This window comes from Nanorana parkeri, unplaced genomic scaffold, assembly GCF_000935625.1.
Source record: "Nanorana parkeri isolate BGI_ZX_2015 unplaced genomic scaffold, ASM93562v1 scaffold82, whole genome shotgun sequence".
Classification (NCBI taxonomy): Eukaryota; Metazoa; Chordata; class Amphibia; order Anura; family Dicroglossidae; genus Nanorana; species Nanorana parkeri.
Window position 1 is genome coordinate 1,652,417 of NW_017306350.1, and position 22,246 is coordinate 1,674,662.

At 42.1% G+C, this 22,246-nt stretch overlaps 1 protein-coding gene across 1 annotated transcript in view; it reads left to right on the forward strand.

Moving 5' to 3' along the window:
• Window positions 1-22,246, forward strand: part of MTMR10 (myotubularin related protein 10) — a 73,932-nt gene that overhangs the window by 34,831 nt on the left and 16,855 nt on the right. Inside the window, exons 6-11 of the mRNA XM_018552283.1 lie at window positions 1-89; window positions 243-402; window positions 5,567-5,654; window positions 5,867-5,955; window positions 8,037-8,167; window positions 20,093-20,162. Of these exons, the coding sequence (XP_018407785.1) occupies window positions 1-89; window positions 243-402; window positions 5,567-5,654; window positions 5,867-5,955; window positions 8,037-8,167; window positions 20,093-20,162 (627 nt within the window). The remainder of the gene's footprint in view (window positions 90-242; window positions 403-5,566; window positions 5,655-5,866; window positions 5,956-8,036; window positions 8,168-20,092; window positions 20,163-22,246) is intronic.

The following is a 22,246-nucleotide window of genomic DNA, read 5'->3' on the forward strand; positions in this document are numbered from 1 at the left end:
ATGTCTTGCATTAGCACATTATTCTCAGCCTACCGACCTCCAGCTTCTTTTTGCCTTCGAGTATGTTGCAAAGATGTATCACAATCCAGGTAAGCATCGCCTTGGTAAATGGTTTCTTTTACCATTGCTTCAGCTAAAATGGTTTAGTTTTGATATGGTTTTTAAAAACTGTCACGCTATAACTATACTGGCAAATGAACAAGCTCTGTATAACCTATTTTATAGCAGATCTTTTCTTATAGTAGATAAAGCCAATGGTGTTGATCCAGGAGGTGGCACAGATAACTGCTCAAAGACTCCACTATTTGAAACCTTCTGTGACTGGGATCGAGAGATTAAGAGAACCCGAGCCACTGATTGGAGAGTGTGTTCTGTAAACGAGGGCTACATGATCTCCAAATGGTAAGTATCCATCCAGAATAACTTTTGTGACATGACAGAGTAAATAAAAGCTTTAAACCTTTCACTTCTCCTGTTCATTTAGTCTATGTGGCTGCTTTTATAGCTTTTAGGACGACCTAAAGGAAAATAGAACCTTAGAACCTTTACCGGTAGTAAACAAGCAGGGGTTGGGTTTTCTTTACTACAAGAATTAAATCAGTAGGGCATCATCTGAATTTTTATTCCATTTTTTTTTAAAATACCAATCTGACCCACAGGCAATTTGTCACCTTTTCTGCAGATAGTACAAGTAAATATAAATTATTTTTGAACAGTCTTGGGCAGGTCAAAGCAGGCGACTGTTCTCTCCCCAGAGTGAAATGATGCTCCCTGAGGGGATCACATCTTCTTGACTCGTTCAGGCTTATAAAAAGTAGTGTGATGCACTACAATACAGATTAAAGCTAAGCCATTTAAGGGTTTCTATTTTAGGCTTAGTCTTCTCCGCACCATATGTTCGTCATATGAAAAAAGCCATCCTGAGTACAAAACAAATTCCTGTCTCTAATGTGTATCATTCATAGAACCATGTGGCAGACTATAGCGTTTAATTTGTCTCTTGCGTTTATTGACAGCCAAGATCTGTCTGTTTTCATTGTGAACCAATTAATTAGTAGTGTCATTCCTCTGGGACTGGGCTTGTTAAAAGCTTGTCAGTTGCCACTCTTGAGCTTTATTCCACGATGCTATCACAGCCTCCTGAGTGCGATTCAAGTAATTGCATAGCATATGGCAGTCTAATGTGGTCCTCCCTCATTTCTTTTTCCATCGAATGTATATTTATGACTGTTTATGGACATGTGTGAATCTTCACAGGGTACACTAAAAATAATGCCTGTCCTATTTAAATGAGTTGCATATGTTGTTTATGTGCAAAATAAATAAGTACTGCAGAATTAGTTTTGGTATTATTTTCGGTAAGGCAGTAAGTGTGTTAAAACTGGCTAAAATCTGCTATAACCCTCTTTAAAGCAGAACTCCGGGTGAAGTTTTTCTTAACCCTTGCACGGGGTTACCCTCGCCCTGCAAGGGTTGTGTTATTTTTAGTCTATGTTCAAAAATAAAGTTATACTCGCCCGATCCTCAAAAGCAGCTTGCTCTTAGACCGGTCCCTGGAGTCTCTCTCCACTGCAGCAGTCTAAAGTCCTGTGAGTCAACACGTTCTATACACGGTGTATGAGGATGCAGAGGGACATACCATCACTGCAGTGGAGAGGAGAGAGGCAGGAGGGAGTGCTGTCACAGCTGGCGGCCTTGAGGATACGGTGAGTATATCTTTTATATTTGAACCTTGACATAAATGAGCACCTAATCCTTGCAGTTTGGGGGTAGCCTCACTGCAAGGTTTAAGAAAAATTACACCTGGAGTTCTGCTTTAAAGCTATAACCGTCGCTCCCAATAAGTTCTATATTTATCACACATGGACACGAGCTAAATGGTGCTTTAAGGGCTTCAAGCAAGCTGCTCAAAGATTATCAAATGGTTGCTGAAGCTAATACAACATTAGTGGCAAATTGGTAAATTTTATCCCTGTGATATAACACTGATTCCATGGTGTGTTGCAAGCCCATTCAATATGAAAGGGCTGCCTTACCCTAACACACATTAACACGTGACACCATGCACATTAACGCAGTGGACAAAAATGGCATTGTGTGAATGGGGCCCTGTATATTCCTTGTGAGCTCCAGGCATTGAACAATCAAAGCTTCCGTGACATTGAACACTCAATGTCCCTGTTCCGCGAGCTTGCAAAGGAGAGTGCTGGCCATATGGATGCTGCTTAAGGTAGTATGTGCATATGATTGTGGATTGTAGTTTCAACATAATGGCACCTTGGTTATGGAGCATGAGAGAGTTGAGACACAAACTGTTGTGCTGAAATCCACTAATGTCAACTTCAAAGTAAAGAAGAAAATGGATGATAAATCAACCCACCAATACCAACCCAGAACTAAAATATTTTTGGGGTAGAGCTCATATCACTAAGTTACATTTCCACTGAAATTTGCATTGACAATATTTGCAAGTATTTTCGTGTGTGTTATTTTTTTGTTTCCAACCTGCAAATTGCAGTATTATATTTATTTTGCAATGCTTGTGGCTGTAAAAAGACTCAATTTGTCCATATTAATATGGCAAAAGAGATTACATGAAATGAAATGCCATTATGTGTACACTATATTGACAAAAAGTATTGGGACACCCCTCCAAATCATTGGATTCACGTGTTCCAATAAGCTCCATGGGCACAGGTGTATAAAATCACGCACCTAGGCATGCAGACTGCTTCTACAAACATTTGTGAAAGAATGGGACGCTCTCGGGAGCTCAGTGAATTAAAGCGTGGTACCGTGATAGGTTGCCACCTGTGCAGTAAGTCCATCCGTGAAAGTTCCTTGCTACTAAATATTCCACGGTCACCTGTTAGTGGTATTATAACAAAGTGGAAGCAACTGGGAACAACAGCAACTCCGCCACAAAGTGGTAGGTCACGTAAAATGAAAGAGCGGGGTCAGCGCATAGTGCACAGAAGTCGCCAACTGTCTGCAGAGTCAATAGCTACAGACCTCCAAACTTCCTGTGGCCTTCAGATTGGCACAACAACAGTGCGTAGAGAGCTTCATGCAATGGGTTTCCATGGCTGAGCAGCTGCATCCAAGCCTTACATCACCAAGTGCAATGCAAAGCATCGGATGCACTGGTGTAAAGCACACCGCCACTGGACTCTAGAGAAGTGGAGACGTGTTCTGGAATGACGAATCACACTTTTCTGTCTGGCAATCCGATGGACATGTCTGGGTTTGGCGGTTGCAAGCAGAACGGTACTTGCCTGACTGCAATGTGCCAAGTGTAAAGTTTGGTGGAGGGGGATTATGGTGCAAAGTTGTTTTTCAAGGGTTGAGTTTGGCCCCTTAGTTCCAGTGAAGGGAACTTTTAAGGCATCAGCATACCAAGACATTTTGGCCAATGTTATGCTCCCAACTTTGTGGGAACAGTTTGGGGATGGCCCCTTCCTGTTCCAACATGACTGTACACAAGTGTACAAAGCAAGGTCCATAAAGACTCAGATGAGCGAGTTTGGGGTGGAGGAACTTGACTGGCCTGCACAGAGTCCTGACCTCAAACCGATAGAACAACTTTGGAATGAATTAGAGCGGAGACTGCAAGCCAGGCCTTCTCGTCCAACATCAGTACCTGACCTCACAAATGTGCTTCTGGAAGAATGGTCAAACATTCCCATAGACACACTCCTAAACCTTGTGGACACCTTCCCAGAAGAGTTGAAGCTGTTATACAACAAAGACTTAAACTGCTTAATGCAAACAAAGCAGTGGGTCCGGATAACCTGCACCCCAAGGTACTTAAGGAACTAAGCCAGGTTATAACTAGACCATATTGCTCATTTTTAAGGATTCCTTAATGACTGGTATAGTGCCAAGTGATTGGCGGAGGGCTACGGTAGATCCAATATTCAAAAAGGGGGCAAGATGCCAACCTGGGAACTATAGGCCGGTCAGTCTAACATCGGTAGTTTGTAAACTGCTAGAGGGAATAATTGGTTGAATTTGTTCAGGATAATGGGATAGTTAATAAGAATCAGCATGGGTGCAGGAAAGACCGTTCCTGCCTGACTAACTTGCTAACTTTTTATGAGGGGGTAAGTAGAGATATGGATGGAGGGAGGTCGGTAGACGTGATATATCTGGATTTCTCTAAGGCTTTTGATACGGTACCACAAACGCTTACTACACAAGCTGAGATCTATGGGCATAGATGAAGTGGTGTGTACATGGATAGAGAACTGGCTACGGGGGTCGTGTCCAGAGGGTATCTATAAATGGCACCTTTTCGGACTGGGCTAGTGTAATGAGCGGTGTGCTTCAGGGTTCTGTGCTGGGTCCCATACTGTTCAACCTATTTATTAATGATATCAGGGAGGGAGTGAATAGCCATGTTTCAGTGTTTGCAGATGATAAAAAAATAGGGAGGGTATTAGAAACAGACCTAGACAGTATAACCTTACAGGAGGATCTGGATAAAATAGGGGAATGGGCAACAATATGGCAGATGAGGATTAATGTCGATAAATCCAATGTAATGCACTTTGGACATAAAAATAAACAAATGGGCTGTGCCATCATGGGTATGCCACTAGGGAAGTCAGAAATAGGAAAAGATTTGGGGGTCATTGTGGACCATAAACTGAATGGTAGCTTGCAGTGCCAGGCTGCTGTAAACAAAGCTAGCAGGGTCTTGTCCTGTATTAAGAAGGGGATGTATTGCAGGGACAAGTCTATAATTGTGCCACTTTATCAATCATTGGTTCAGCCTCATCTGGAGTATGCGGTCCAGTTTTGGTCACCAGTACTAAGAAAAGATGTCCTTGAGCTGGAGAGAGTCCAGCGGAGGGCAACCAAACTAATTAGGGGAATGGAGGACCAGAGCTATGAGAAGAGGCTACTGAATTTAAACATGTTCACGTTGGAAGTAAGGAGATTAAGGGGGGATATGATTTTCATGTACAAGATGTTCAATGGGGACAGCAACATCAGCAACAAACTCTTTAAAATGAACTCCATTACAAAAACTAGAGGCCATCACCTAAAATTGGTGGAAAAGAAATTCCAGCACAAGGGGCGAAGGGGGTTCTTCACAGTAAGAGCGGTTAGGGTCTGGAACTCACTGCCACAGGCGGTGAATTCAGCAAAGAGTGTGAAATTGTTCAAGAAACTTTTGTACGATTTCCTAAGGGACTGTAATATACAGGGGTACAAGTAGTCCTAAGCATGAGATGATCCTATATAGGTTGGACTTAATGGACTGATGTCTTTATTCAACCTCAAATACTATGTAACTATAGCTGCAAAGGGTGGGCCAACTCAATATTGAACCCTACAGACTAAGACTGGGATGCCATTAAAGTTTATGTGCGTGTAAAGGCAGGTGGCCCAATACTTTTGGCAATATAGTGTATATTTAATTGGCCTGGTAAGCGTGTGTTGTTGGTTTGGAATGGTTTACAACCAGACTGTAGTAAATGCCACAGTGATTAATAGACTACAATCTCATTCCATTTGTTTGAATATTCACACAACTAATAGCTTTTCTGTGTCTTTCTAGCCTTCCAGAATACTTTGTTGTCCCTTCCTCTTTGGCAGATACAGATCTAAAGCAGTATTCATACTCATTTTTTGGAAGACGCATGCCAGTGAGTATGTATTGACTGAAGCCTTTTCCAGGCAATGGTGTTGACTTTCTATATCTTAAATTATGCATATACAGCATTTATTAACCTTTTTAAGTGGATTTTTAATGACCCATCCCAAGACTTGAAAGCATTTGTAGCACTAGAGACCAGTAATGGCCGAGAGTAACCTTTTCTGTTGCGGATGTGAACTTCTTTTTTTTTATTTGATGCAGCTGTGGTGCTGGAACCATTCTAATGGAAGTGCGCTTGTGAGGATGGCGAGCATTAAGGACCTGTTACATCAACGCAAAATAGACCAAAGGTAAGGGAACTATGCACACAGACCTTTTTGGAGGGAAGTACATACTTTGTCATTACCATGAAAGCAGCATTCGTTCATTCCTTAATGGAGGAATGCACATTTTTTCACAAACAGTAGCAGCGTAGACCGCAAAATCGAGCAGGGTTAAAAGAAAAAACAGGCTATTGTGTATAAGCTGGTAGCACAACAGGAAAAAGATTTCAAAGCAGCAACATGAGACGAAGTGCAATGCTGAGCAGAGTAGTACAAAGGGGGTCTGTTAGGAACTGCAGGTGTATGAATAGTAAGAGGCACTTGTGCGTTGTTTTCATTCTGTTTACATTTTGATGCATGAATATATTTAGACTATTGCTTTCTTTGTTTTTAATTATTAAGTTAGTCCGCTTCCACTATCACTTCATGGACTAAACCTTCAAATGTATTTCCAGTTTTGCAATCAAATTTAAGAAAACCCCTCTTATATGTTTATGTATTCACACAGTATATTGTAAACTTATTGAAAAGAAAATATTTCTTGCTTTTTTAGATGTTTTGCTACAGCAGGCAATATGGCTGATTCCAGGTTTTTCTCAGCACCTTCACAATGATCTCTCCTTATAGAAAGACCTAGGACTGAAATTTGAGGATTGTGTTTCCCTCAATAACTTCATTAACATACAGTGGAGAAGCCCCTCCTAACACTACAAAGAAGGAGAAGCAAGTAGAAATGTTAAACCCTTAAGAAGCCAAAAAAAAACCTAAGCCAAGTAAAAGCAATTTAAACTGCAGGAAGTACTTTTTTTTTTTTTTTTAGTTTATGCTATATGAATGGTAAAAAGTAACAAATTTAAAATAGATGTTATCTTAATTTGGCTGCAAATGTGGAAATACACTTAAAGGCAGTGGCGCCCACACTTTTTCATCTCGAGATCCACTTTTCAAATGACTAACTTCACAGAGATCTACCAAGGAAAAACACCTTCATTCAGGGGCGGAAGGGGGCGTGGCAGTGCATTGAAGTCAGTGCCCCCCGCGCACAGTGCGATCGCCCGTACCCAGAACGCAGGCACATTCCAGTCCAGTACGATCGGCAAAAATAATGCTTGCAGCATTTTTGCAGATCGCACTGGACAGGAACGCAGGCACTAATGCGATCACACTGCAGCGGGGGGCTTGGCTACGGTGCCATTGACTTCAGTGCAACCCCACGCCGCCTCTCACCCCTGAATGCAGGGAGCCGGCCGGCTTGTGTCCCAAGTGCATTCTAGAGGGTGAGCACTCAGACCTTTAGTGTGAACCGGCCTTCTCTCTTGGCTGTCTCATCTCTCACTTTCTCTGCTGTCTCATCTCTCACTTTCTCTGCTGTCTCATCTCTCACTTTCTCTGCTGTCTCATCTCTCACTTTCTCTGCTGTCTCATCTCTCACTTTCTCTGCTGTCTCTTCTCTCACTTTCTCTGCTGTCTCTTTTTTTACCTCCACTGCAGCAGCTTCCCATGTCTCCTCTCGTGCGCCGGCATCCTGTCCTCCCGTAGTACTCGCATGGCTGACATTGTGCACTGGGAGAGGTGTCCCGCCCCTTCCCGTCTGCGGCGTCTGACACATTCAGCCAGCAGCTGCACGATCACCGTGGGAGGACAGGACACAGGTCAGTGAGCCTATCGCGATCTACCAGTGTTCGCTTTGCGATCGACTGGTAGATCGTGATCGACCTAATGGGCACCCCTGCTTTAAGGGATATGTGGACCATAAAACTATGACTGCCATTGCTCCAGTATATCCTGTTTTAAGTAATGATCTTAATTTTACTGATGTGATCATTCTTCTCAATGTATTGGATTGTCTTGAAGCTCTTCCGCTCAGAAGAACTTTCCAAAGAAGAAAGTGAGCCTAATTTGTGGTCTCGGCATAGAAGGGAAACATCCTGTTCTTGGCATCCATCCATACACATCAGAGCTTCTGTCTGCTGCTCATTCGATCACACCTTGTGTTTGAAGTTTGAGCTTATTAGAAGATTTATGGTCATGTAAAAGCTCATAGCCTGAAGATATTCAAGACTATTTAAACCATCATCTTAAAAACCAACCTTCTTTTCCTTACTTAGGGTGTGTGGTGGAATCACCCGTAGTCACCCACTGAGGAGTGATGTTTACAAATGTGACCTAGATCATGGCCTCCCAACCACCCAGGACATTCAAGCTGCTTTCAACAAGCTCAAACAATTGTGTGTTAACGGTGAGTGCACCATACATTGTACTTTAACATTTTATTTCATGTTGCTCTCCTTTCTGTGGCTTCTAGTTTTTGGTTAACTTACAGAACATTTTAGGAGCTGAAGGCTAAGAAATGTATTACACCCATTTACTCTTATTGAGCATGTTAGTGCAAGGTGTAGAAATTCTAAATTCAACAGAAATCATCTCATAAGTGATCTGACTGCAGTAACTGCACACTAGTAACTGCAATGATTATATAATTTTCCAATTATATAATCATTGGAAAAGAACTGGGGACACAGAAGCATGACTAACGATAGAATAAAAGTAGAATCTTTAATAGAGTCATTCAAAGGAGAACTATGGGGGTAAGTGTTTTTCCCATAGTTCTCTTAAGGGTCACGGGAGGACATATACTAGTGCCCTCCTGTGACCCAAAGCTCAGTATACCGCAAGCTACAGCTCGCGGTATACTGAACTGCCGCAGCCGGGATGGATCCCGACATTACTGTCAAAATCCACCCAGCTGCGTTAGTGATAGCTGGCTCTGCCTATCTAGAGGCAGAGCCAGCTGTACCTGCCCCCTCCCCCGTCCGTTCCGTCAATCAGCGCTGGAGGATCGGACAGGGGAGGGGGGAATCCCTGCAAGGAGCCGTGAGTGACAGTCACAGCTCTCTGCAGGGACATGATCGAGAAGTGAGCGAGCGACGGTATGTGTTCGCTCACTTCTCGATCTATTGAGCCGACGTGTGACAGTTTTACTGTTATACGTCAGCTCGAACTATGAGGATGAGTGAAAATCACTCTCCTCATAGTTCTCTTTAAAAGTATTTAAATCGTTCAGAAAGCCTAAAACATAACTAAACTGCTGCCTTAGCTAAATAACTAATAGTATGGTAAGAATATAAACAAAAGTGGCCTAAAATTATGTTGTAAATACATCCACCCATACACTCAGCCTGACCATATTCAACATTTCCAAAAACGAGTTCAAAGGGACTCTGAACGTTAAATCTTAATGCATTCAAGTACCTTTTAATTATTAACAAAAATTTATCTTATGTGTGTATCACTCGGCTGTAGATCTTCAAATCGTCTCTTTTTTTAAGAATTATTAACAAAAACATAATTTATTTGTGCTGTAGAGCTTCAAATCATCTCTGAATTCATGGGGACACTGTCCTTCCTTCTGGAGGGTGGCTACTTTTGTTCCCCATGGTCCCTGTGTGTGGTAAAGTAGCCACCGCTCCAAGCTCGGCCCCATGATGGACTACAATCTCCATACAAATGAGTAAACTAAACAAATTGTAGTCCATCACAGGAGTGAGTTTGGAGCGGTGGTTACTTTACAACACACACACGGACCATGGGGAACAAAGGTAGCCAGCCTCCAGAAGATGATTTGAGGATCTACAGCTGAGTGATACACAAATAAGATACATTTTTCTTAATAGTTCAGGTACTTAAATCTTAATGTATTCAACTCCTGAAAGCCTCATCTGGAGTATGCGGTCCAGTTTTGGTCACCAGTACTAAGAAAAGATGTCCTTGAGCTGGAGAGAGTCCAGCGGAGGGCAACCAAACTAATTAGGGGAATGGAGGACCAGAGCTATGAGAAGAGGCTACTGAATTTAAACATGTTCACGTTGGAAGTAAGGAGATTAAGGGGGGATATGATTTTCATGTACAAGATGTTCAATGGGGACAGCAACATCAGCAACAAACTCTTTAAAATGAACTCCATTACAAAAACTAGAGGCCATCACCTAAAATTGGTGGAAAAGAAATTCCAGCACAAGGGGCGAAGGGGGTTCTTCACAGTAAGAGCGGTTAGGGTCTGGAACTCACTGCCACAGGCGGTGAATTCAGCAAAGAGTGTGAAATTGTTCAAGAAACTTTTGTACGATTTCCTAAGGGACTGTAATATACAGGGGTACAAGTAGTCCTAAGCATGAGATGATCCTATATAGGTTGGACTTAATGGACTGATGTCTTTATTCAACCTCAAATACTATGTAACTATAGCTGCAAAGGGTGGGCCAACTCAATATTGAACCCTACAGACTAAGACTGGGATGCCATTAAAGTTTATGTGCGTGTAAAGGCAGGTGGCCCAATACTTTTGGCAATATAGTGTATATTTAATTGGCCTGGTAAGCGTGTGTTGTTGGTTTGGAATGGTTTACAACCAGACTGTAGTAAATGCCACAGTGATTAATAGACTACAATCTCATTCCATTTGTTTGAATATTCACACAACTAATAGCTTTTCTGTGTCTTTCTAGCCTTCCAGAATACTTTGTTGTCCCTTCCTCTTTGGCAGATACAGATCTAAAGCAGTATTCATACTCATTTTTTGGAAGACGCATGCCAGTGAGTATGTATTGACTGAAGCCTTTTCCAGGCAATGGTGTTGACTTTCTATATCTTAAATTATGCATATACAGCATTTATTAACCTTTTTAAGTGGATTTTTAATGACCCATCCCAAGACTTGAAAGCATTTGTAGCACTAGAGACCAGTAATGGCCGAGAGTAACCTTTTCTGTTGCGGATGTGAACTTCTTTTTTTTTATTTGATGCAGCTGTGGTGCTGGAACCATTCTAATGGAAGTGCGCTTGTGAGGATGGCGAGCATTAAGGACCTGTTACATCAACGCAAAATAGACCAAAGGTAAGGGAACTATGCACACAGACCTTTTTGGAGGGAAGTACATACTTTGTCATTACCATGAAAGCAGCATTCGTTCATTCCTTAATGGAGGAATGCACATTTTTTCACAAACAGTAGCAGCGTAGACCGCAAAATCGAGCAGGGTTAAAAGAAAAAACAGGCTATTGTGTATAAGCTGGTAGCACAACAGGAAAAAGATTTCAAAGCAGCAACATGAGACGAAGTGCAATGCTGAGCAGAGTAGTACAAAGGGGGTCTGTTAGGAACTGCAGGTGTATGAATAGTAAGAGGCACTTGTGCGTTGTTTTCATTCTGTTTACATTTTGATGCATGAATATATTTAGACTATTGCTTTCTTTGTTTTTAATTATTAAGTTAGTCCGCTTCCACTATCACTTCATGGACTAAACCTTCAAATGTATTTCCAGTTTTGCAATCAAATTTAAGAAAACCCCTCTTATATGTTTATGTATTCACACAGTATATTGTAAACTTATTGAAAAGAAAATATTTCTTGCTTTTTTAGATGTTTTGCTACAGCAGGCAATATGGCTGATTCCAGGTTTTTCTCAGCACCTTCACAATGATCTCTCCTTATAGAAAGACCTAGGACTGAAATTTGAGGATTGTGTTTCCCTCAATAACTTCATTAACATACAGTGGAGAAGCCCCTCCTAACACTACAAAGAAGGAGAAGCAAGTAGAAATGTTAAACCCTTAAGAAGCCAAAAAAAAACCTAAGCCAAGTAAAAGCAATTTAAACTGCAGGAAGTACTTTTTTTTTTTTTTTTAGTTTATGCTATATGAATGGTAAAAAGTAACAAATTTAAAATAGATGTTATCTTAATTTGGCTGCAAATGTGGAAATACACTTAAAGGCAGTGGCGCCCACACTTTTTCATCTCGAGATCCACTTTTCAAATGACTAACTTCACAGAGATCTACCAAGGAAAAACACCTTCATTCAGGGGCGGAAGGGGGCGTGGCAGTGCATTGAAGTCAGTGCCCCCCGCGCACAGTGCGATCGCCCGTACCCAGAACGCAGGCACATTCCAGTCCAGTACGATCGGCAAAAATAATGCTTGCAGCATTTTTGCAGATCGCACTGGACAGGAACGCAGGCACTAATGCGATCACACTGCAGCGGGGGGCTTGGCTACGGTGCCATTGACTTCAGTGCAACCCCACGCCGCCTCTCACCCCTGAATGCAGGGAGCCGGCCGGCTTGTGTCCCAAGTGCATTCTAGAGGGTGAGCACTCAGACCTTTAGTGTGAACCGGCCTTCTCTCTTGGCTGTCTCATCTCTCACTTTCTCTGCTGTCTCATCTCTCACTTTCTCTGCTGTCTCATCTCTCACTTTCTCTGCTGTCTCTTCTCTCACTTTCTCTGCTGTCTCTTTTTTTACCTCCACTGCAGCAGCTTCCCATGTCTCCTCTCGTGCGCCGGCATCCTGTCCTCCCGTAGTACTCGCATGGCTGACATTGTGCACTGGGAGAGGTGTCCCGCCCCTTCCCGTCTGCGGCGTCTGACACATTCAGCCAGCAGCTGCACGATCACCGTGGGAGGACAGGACACAGGTCAGTGAGCCTATCGCGATCTACCAGTGTTCGCTTTGCGATCGACTGGTAGATCGTGATCGACCTAATGGGCACCCCTGCTTTAAGGGATATGTGGACCATAAAACTATGACTGCCATTGCTCCAGTATATCCTGTTTTAAGTAATGATCTTAATTTTACTGATGTGATCATTCTTCTCAATGTATTGGATTGTCTTGAAGCTCTTCCGCTCAGAAGAACTTTCCAAAGAAGAAAGTGAGCCTAATTTGTGGTCTCGGCATAGAAGGGAAACATCCTGTTCTTGGCATCCAATTTCTCTGCTGTCTCATCTCTCACTTTCTCTGCTGTCTCTTCTCTCACTTTCTCTGCTGTCTCTTTTTTTACCTCCACTGCAGCAGCTTCCCATGTCTCCTCTCGTGCGCCGGCATCCTGTCCTCCCGTAGTACTCGCATGGCTGACATTGTGCACTGGGAGAGGTGTCCCGCCCCTTCCCGTCTGCGGCGTCTGACACATTCAGCCAGCAGCTGCACGATCACCGTGGGAGGACAGGACACAGGTCAGTGAGCCTATCGCGATCTACCAGTGTTCGCTTTGCGATCGACTGGTAGATCGTGATCGACCTAATGGGCACCCCTGCTTTAAGGGATATGTGGACCATAAAACTATGACTGCCATTGCTCCAGTATATCCTGTTTTAAGTAATGATCTTAATTTTACTGATGTGATCATTCTTCTCAATGTATTGGATTGTCTTGAAGCTCTTCCGCTCAGAAGAACTTTCCAAAGAAGAAAGTGAGCCTAATTTGTGGTCTCGGCATAGAAGGGAAACATCCTGTTCTTGGCATCCATCCATACACATCAGAGCTTCTGTCTGCTGCTCATTCGATCACACCTTGTGTTTGAAGTTTGAGCTTATTAGAAGATTTATGGTCATGTAAAAGCTCATAGCCTGAAGATATTCAAGACTATTTAAACCATCATCTTAAAAACCAACCTTCTTTTCCTTACTTAGGGTGTGTGGTGGAATCACCCGTAGTCACCCACTGAGGAGTGATGTTTACAAATGTGACCTAGATCATGGCCTCCCAACCACCCAGGACATTCAAGCTGCTTTCAACAAGCTCAAACAATTGTGTGTTAACGGTGAGTGCACCATACATTGTACTTTAACATTTTATTTCATGTTGCTCTCCTTTCTGTGGCTTCTAGTTTTTGGTTAACTTACAGAACATTTTAGGAGCTGAAGGCTAAGAAATGTATTACACCCATTTACTCTTATTGAGCATGTTAGTGCAAGGTGTAGAAATTCTAAATTCAACAGAAATCATCTCATAAGTGATCTGACTGCAGTAACTGCACACTAGTAACTGCAATGATTATATAATTTTCCAATTATATAATCATTGGAAAAGAACTGGGGACACAGAAGCATGACTAACGATAGAATAAAAGTAGAATCTTTAATAGAGTCATTCAAAGGAGAACTATGGGGGTAAGTGTTTTTCCCATAGTTCTCTTAAGGGTCACGGGAGGACATATACTAGTGCCCTCCTGTGACCCAAAGCTCAGTATCCCGCAAGCTACAGCTCGCGGTATACTGAACTGCCGCAGCCGGGATGGATCCCGACATTACTGTCAAAATCCACCCAGCTGCGTTAGTGATAGCTGGCTCTGCCTATCTAGAGGCAGAGCCAGCTGTACCTGCCCCCTCCCCCGTCCGTTCCGTCAATCAGCGCTGGAGGATCGGACAGGGGAGGGGGGAATCCCTGCAAGGAGCCGTGAGTGACAGTCACAGCTCTCTGCAGGGACATGATCGAGAAGTGAGCGAGCGACGGTATGTGTTCGCTCACTTCTCGATCTATTGAGCCGACGTGTGACAGTTTTACTGTTATACGTCAGCTCGAACTATGAGGATGAGTGAAAATCACTCTCCTCATAGTTCTCTTTAAAAGTATTTAAATCGTTCAGAAAGCCTAAAACATAACTAAACTGCTGCCTTAGCTAAATAACTAATAGTATGGTAAGAATATAAACAAAAGTGGCCTAAAATTATGTTGTAAATACATCCACCCATACACTCAGCCTGACCATATTCAACATTTCCAAAAACGAGTTCAAAGGGACTCTGAACGTTAAATCTTAATGCATTCAAGTACCTTTTAATTATTAACAAAAATTTATCTTATGTGTGTATCACTCGGCTGTAGATCTTCAAATCGTCTCTTTTTTTAAGAATTATTAACAAAAACATAATTTATTTGTGCTGTAGAGCTTCAAATCATCTCTGAATTCATGGGGACACTGTCCTTCCTTCTGGAGGGTGGCTACTTTTGTTCCCCATGGTCCCTGTGTGTGGTAAAGTAGCCACCGCTCCAAGCTCGGCCCCATGATGGACTACAATCTCCATACAAATGAGTAAACTAAACAAATTGTAGTCCATCACAGGAGTGAGTTTGGAGCGGTGGTTACTTTACAACACACACACGGACCATGGGGAACAAAGGTAGCCAGCCTCCAGAAGATGATTTGAGGATCTACAGCTGAGTGATACACAAATAAGATACATTTTTCTTAATAGTTCAGGTACTTAAATCTTAATGTATTCAACTCCTGAGTTTATTGTCACTTTAAATCTGGCAAGACATTTCAACATGTCCACAGTGTACAGAGGTGTTATTGTATAAAATATGTGACTGACTTGGGTAAAACCTCACTTTCTTATTAATTTGATCACAAGGGAGTGTTTTTTTTTAAAAAGGGGATCTTAAAGTATCCTTTGTGCTTGTTTGCATATTGCTGTGTAGGGCTGGCTATGTGTGTTTGCATTCATGCCAATGATCAAAATTTGAACCTTGCTCATTGGGCACCATGGCCTGCACAGGCATAGAGCAGCTAGGTGATTTATTACTATTTACAAAAGGCGTTGTTTCACTTCCCTAGATATACACTGCCATTTTATCCATAAAGTAAAATGACCTTGGAAGTCAGTGACTGCCTTATTGGGATGTTGAATATTTCTGCATTACCAAAATTGTCTTGACTGTTTCATCTGTAAACACATCTGATCATTATTTTGAATATTCATCAGGCTTTATATCCTATTTGTTTTGAGGATATGCAGTACTTCTCTAAAGTAAAACTTGAGTCAAAACATTTTAAGCCTTGAAGAATGGGGAAGTGTTAGAGCTGTTGTCCGGCTTTTATTGCCATATGTATCCCCAATGGGCAGATTTTCTATCATTTACTGTTCCAAGAGATGACAAACGAAAAAGTCTTGGCAGCAACAAAAACCTGTCAGGGGTTCTATGTACTTCCCAGTGGCTATGAAAAGTACATGTATTGCTGGCTGTGTCGCTGCTGAGATTTTTCCTTACATCCTGTTGTGTCCCTGTGGAGAAGATTTCCTCACGCTCTTTCGTAGAGACAGAGCAACAAAAACTTAGATGTTCTAACTTTTCTCAACTTTATCCAAAACAAACCGGTTTAAGAAAACTGGCATATTTAGGTCCGCTTCACACCCCATAGTGTTGCACTAAGGCCACAGCACCGTGTATTTAGTGCATGATGTTACAAGGCACAATGCATTGCACGCTAGGTGCTCTGGCGTGTTGCGTTGCCATCCCAGCGTGCTTTTGCATTGCAATACACAGTTCCGAATAGCTTGCCATGCAGTGATAATAAATGAAGCTTGCGCTATTCTTTTTTCATAGTATGCAAGTTTGAATAAAGACACAGGTCCATCCAGTTCAACCTGTGTGAATGTATATATACCGTACTTTGCTCTAGTACTTCCCATATTTTCAACGCACTCTATTGTAGTACTATGTGTTGTAGCACAGTGCCAGCCAGAGGGTGAATTGGGGTGCCATTTAGAATGAATGGCAACGCAAAGCAGCAGTGCACCCAGCGTGTGGTGCATTACGCTGTTTACTTGCCTTTAGTGCTTCGCTATGGTGTAAACTGGCCCCTGCTAAAGAAAATAGTGTGCTTATATTTGGGGGTAGAATTAATGTGTTTTTTTTTTTTTTGCATTCACACAATGTTCATTTCACAACCAACTGGTATCTACAGCTTAGTGCAGTGAAACTTTCCTGAGGGTGGAGAGAGTTTGACCTTCAAAGTCTGCAGCAAAAGAGTGTAGGATGTTTATTGATTGATAGTCACAATGAGTTTGACTTTGCATGTGTTATTACAGCAAGGCATTCAAAGTGTTTATGACAAGCTATAGACGCCAAATCACTTGGCTCACCGTGTCATTTGTATTACTATGGCCAGGTTTGTTTAGTGTGACCGGTCTTACTGCACAGCAATGTGCTGAGTAGCTGGAATCAGCTAGCAAGGCCCCAAGGCATCCTGATCCTATTACATACCACACTGCGTTATTGTATTCAAACCAGAATCTTCAATATAATTAAGCTGCTGCCATCTTACAGAATCCGGGTTTAAGTGTGTATGTAAAATTCCGATTTTCACATATGACTAAACAGCAGGCGAGTCGTTTTTAGTGATGTGCACCTACCTACTATATGGAAGAGGAAGTAGCAGAGGGAAAGTGGACAGGAAGGGAATGTTCCAAATAGAGAAGTGAGATTCTGGGCATTTATACTATGTTTAGCAGTACAGATGTCACATTTCCTGATGTTTCTGTATTTAGATTTCCTTTTTATATTTTACAAATGGTAAAGCAACCTAAAATTATTTGTTTTTGTTTCATGAATACTATTGTTTAAGGTTTTATGTTTTTGAGCATTCCTTTTATAGGTTTGCTGCTGCTTTTCAAATTTGTATGTACATTTATATATAACATATTATAGGGTTACCAGTACCTCCAGTCACTATTTTCTCAACTGCAATTGGAATGAAAACTGCTCCTATTTTTTGTCTGCATGTTTGACATGAATTCATATGGTTTGGAAAGGATGTTTATAATCTACATAGATCTAAACAAAGCATGCAGGGTCTGTTGAGGTTCATTAGCGCAGACCATATACAGCATATCTACTAACTGCTGCCTTATAAACAGGGGCCCAAAAATACACCTTACCCTCAAAATTAGAACCCGTTGGGAATTTTAGCCCCGTTAAGTTGCTCCCTTTTTTCTAGAGCTCATTTACCTCTCTGCTAGCTATGGCATTGTATTGCCACCTATCCATGTCTCCCATTGCTGAGTCACATAAAAGCACTCCAAGGCTGCAGGAAATGAAACATCTCCAGTCAGTCAGAGAGCAGGTCAGAGATATTTCTTCGAGTACTGTTTTTGCACAGCATGAGAACAAGGGAGATGTAATGACACAATTAATAGTTAATAGGGGTCAAATTGACAATAGTTTTCGATTTGTAGTGGCAAAACAAATCAAAGGAGCAGGTTGGAAATTGTTTCTCCAATGAAGGAAGGTTCTAACAGTGAATGTGATTTTCATTCAGGAAACTCCATTCGCTCCACAATCAAATGTTAAAATCACATGAAATTTTGGACCACATGTGCCCAAGTCTCTGATGGCATTATTGAATGTTCTGATGAGATTCTTCATATGAACATTTGTACAAAAAAACTACCAGTGTGTGGCCAGTTTAAATTATACTTGCCTTTGCTCCACCCTTATCTTCCTTCACTGCGGCCGGCAGTGTGATATGATTCCCTATTGAAGTCAGGCTTTTTGAACTGTGCAAAGCACATTGTTACTGTATGTATATACAATACTCTGTTCTAGCCTGTTGCCTGTAATAACAGATATTTATATCTAGAAGTCAGACAAGTATACATCTCTAAACTTAATTAGTGACTATGTGTTGGGAAACATTAGAATTATTATAACAGCGTTACTGAGGTAATTACTTGTAATGCTGGCAATAGTGATGTTGTAAATGTCAGTATAATTACACAGAAGATGACTGCGCAGCAGAGTTCAGTCACTGCCTGTGTATACTTTACAGTGAAGATATTTCTATTCACATTCATACTGCGGTATGAAGATATCGCAGTAATCAATACATATTACATGCTCCGTTTTTCATTTAAACATATGTGTTTGTATAATTTAATAAAAAGTGGAACCTGCTTTACTCTAATCACAACTAAATGCATTCTCTAGCAGTTGATCAGACTTTTACAGTGGTTAAAGCAGTATTAAATGCTCAAACTTTTTTTTCAATAATTAGCCTGCATCGAACAAATATACATTGCCCAGCAGAGTATTTCTTTACTTTCTTGCTCAGGCACTTAGTCATCATGTTTCCAAACAGCTGGCTCCAACTCTCTCAACTTGGCTTCCCTGAACTTCCTGTCCTGTACAAGGTCACAAGGTAGAGCACAGTCTCCAGCAGCTGTACATCTACTAGCAAGGAGGGGGGAGCAGAGGAGTGTTCCACCTTGCTGTGCCTGGGTGTTTGTCTTGACCCACACAGCTTACTAGCACACACAAGGGTGGCTCCATATGGCCCTACAAGATAAAAGAGCCACCCTGAGGGCCCAGTCACACCATATCCAGTGCGTCCCAGTGCAGTTCGCACCCAGAGTGCACTGGATCGCATACATGAAGCTGGGCCGCGAAGGGGCATGTTGGTGCCATTCATGTCAATGGCACCGCAGACACGCCCGCATGCTGGATGCACTTTTTTTTTCAGATCACACTGCACTGGAATGGAGGGCATTCCTGTACCTCGCGTACCGGTGCAGGCGATCACACTGCGGGCGGGCGTGTCTGTGGTGCCATTGACATGAATGGCACCAACACGCCCCCTCCCACCCCAGAACACGGCCTGGCTTCAGTGCGTTCTGGTTGCGAACTGCACCATGACATGCTGGATATGGCGTGACTGGGCCCTGAAACAGGATATCAGGGCCCAGCTGATTTTGGAGGAAACGAAAACTTTTAAACGTCAAAGAGCAGCATCCATTGTAAAAGGTTTAAACAGAATTTCAAATGGCTTAAAAACCTTTTGACTGTAATATCACTGTAAAGTCTTACAAGGTCAGCATATGCATACACATTCCCATGATTCCTCATATGATGGCTTCTTCCATTTCATCTCTCTGAATAAATAACTTCTGGGTGGGAAAATTACAGGGGACCCATACACCTTGCAGTGATTGCAAAGTCAAAAACCATCCTGAAAACAAAAAGAGGGAAAGAGGGTCATGTTCATGAAGGCTGGGCATGATTCAATGATAGTAAAAGTGACCAGAAGATGTAAAGGCATGCAGAGTAATGAGGGCAGTGGAATTCATCTTAGTAGGAGGGCGCAGGCTGGACATCAGATGCTAGACCTCGTGTTATACTACAGCACCAATTGTCAGATGTATCAATCTTATTTTAAATAAGACACCCCCAAAACTACATCTGACAAAATTACTTTTATAAGAAGGAAGATTTGTTGGAGAACTGCCGTGGAATTAAGTGGAAACTGTACATAAAGTGTAATACAGCTTTGTTTAAACATTTCAGATCGCTTCTACAATTTTTAGACACAACTTTGTAAATAAATGTGATGAAAGATTGATGACAGATGAGAAGATTAAATTAGGCTTGCCAGCTCTTGCTTATGTTGCCTTCATGCTTTGTTGCGATCTAATGAGGCCATGTGGTCCTACAGATTTTATCTACCCTGCAAGTTGCTGGCTATTACACCAGTCATTTATCGTGGTGGTGGACTGTGGGTCTGTGTGTTTTGTATAGCTTACATAAGTAATGAGCATGTTTCTCTCCACTTAGAACCATATGAAGAAACAGAGGAGCGGTGGTATTCATCCCTGGAAAACACCCGATGGCTGGAGTATGTCAGGTACGCACTGTTTAATATGAATTTAGTTATGTTTAAGTGCTTATGTTCTATTATCAATGAATAATATGATAGCCCAATAACAGACGTTTGATGTCCACAGTCTTAAGTAAATTTCATCCAAAAATATTTTTATGGGATGCATTTATCTTTGTGTTTGTTGCTGTGTCTCCGTCGTTTGCCTGATAGTAGTAAGTAGTAAATGGTCTGTACAGCAGCGAAGCATAAATCAGGAAGTGAGTTTGTTGACCTTGTAGGAGGCAATGACCTGTAAAGTTAGGTTATGTGTAAGGCAGGCTGGAATGTGTCAGTGATAGGATAATGATGCGATTGGAAAACTAAAGCTTGAGGAAGAAGGATCAAGGTAAATCTGCTCTTTTAAAGAGACGGTGTTCATTTTACTCGCATAGACAATGTATTGGAGTAAGAAATTATTTACTACATTACATGGAAATCGGTTTGATGTGGTTATCTACAATAAACATTAGCTACTCTTGTGGCGAAAATCAGATCATTGTTTTGCTCGTCCATTCAGGGACACAGTAAATCTTGAATTCTCAGGTTATACTGCCACCTACAGAAGGATTTTACACTGCCCTGCATTGTGCCCAAATGTTACCTCCAGGCTTTCCTTGTATGAGGATGAGAATGACTGCGACAGAAAATTGCAATGTACAAGACAAAGTTCTAGCAGCGAGGTAGAATATAGTGTAATTATAGTGGTAATTATAGTGTTGACTCTGTTCACACCAAGGCGGCATCGTTTATGCGCGTTTTGTAGTATGGCTTTTTGCACGTTTGGTACATTTTTACGTGCATGAACATGCGCTTTTTGACTGGCAATTCGCGAAACATTGAGGCACAAAACGCACACGAAAATATGCAACATGCTTCTGCTGGGCGTTTCCTGTCTTTTCCATTGATGTCTATGGGGGGAGAAACATGCTTGAAACTGCCAAAAAAAATCATGTGCTTTTTTTCTGCGCTTGGCGTTTTGCTGCTCAGGTGTGGACAGGGGCCATTGAAAATCATGGGAGTGCTTGTGTTGGGCACGTAAAAGTGCTTTTTCTACTACTTAAAAATGCGGAGGTATGAACCCAGGCCTTAAGGCTGTAAAGTCTTTTCCTTTGCACCTGCATTTCCAACTTAGAAGCCTCTCATCTAATTTCTCGCTGTCTCATATCAGTTCATATGCGAATGTTACTTTGGCTAAAGTGCTGGACGGCAGAACCCTTGTGTAAAAAAAACTTTTGATCCACATGGCTTTCAAGTGATATCTACTTGGACCAGCTCCTGACAATATCAAGGATGCTCAGCAGAAGAAGCCAAGGGAACACACCACAAATGTCTTCTCCCTCTATATCTAAAGATTTTTCTCCACTCCCTTGAGCCCCTATGACAAGAACCCCCCCAAGCTTGGCTCCTTGTCCACCCACCACAAGGTCTGGCACTCAAACTCTGCTAAATTCTCGCACAAGCCTTGATCTCCATGAAGGTGCGTTCTAACTTTCCAGAGTGTGGGACATTTGTTAACCATAGAAGGAATTTTCACAGCTTGCGTCTCAGAGGCTTTGGTATGGTGAGATGGTTTCCCAGGGTTGCAAACTGGAGCTTCTCTCCCAGTCCCCTCCTGGATTTCTCACCTTCAACCTTCCTGTGTAACGGCAAAGATTAGCTGATGTCTGTCGAGCCCTCTTGGGTCTTCTGGATCAGTTTGCCATTGCCTCAGTCCCTGTGGCAGAACGGTTTTCAGAGGTCTTACTAAACCTGTTCACTGTTCCAAACTCAAAGGAGCATCTGCCCCATCTTGGTTCTCAGATCTCTGCAATTGTCTTGTTCCTAGCACTATCTGTGGTTTTATCTACGTTTTTCTATTCGGTTTCAGAAGTGTTGGCCTCTCACTCTTCGGTTTTTTTGGGGGGTTTTTTTGCTTGTCAGTGTCCAATCTTCCTGTTGGCAGCAGTATAACCTGAATGTTAGAGACGTCATGTGTCCCTCAGTGGACCCCAAGAAAAGAAACTTACAGCAAGTAAAAAAATTATTTTCTACTGTGGAAAACCTCCCCCCCCCCCCCCCCCCCCCCCCCC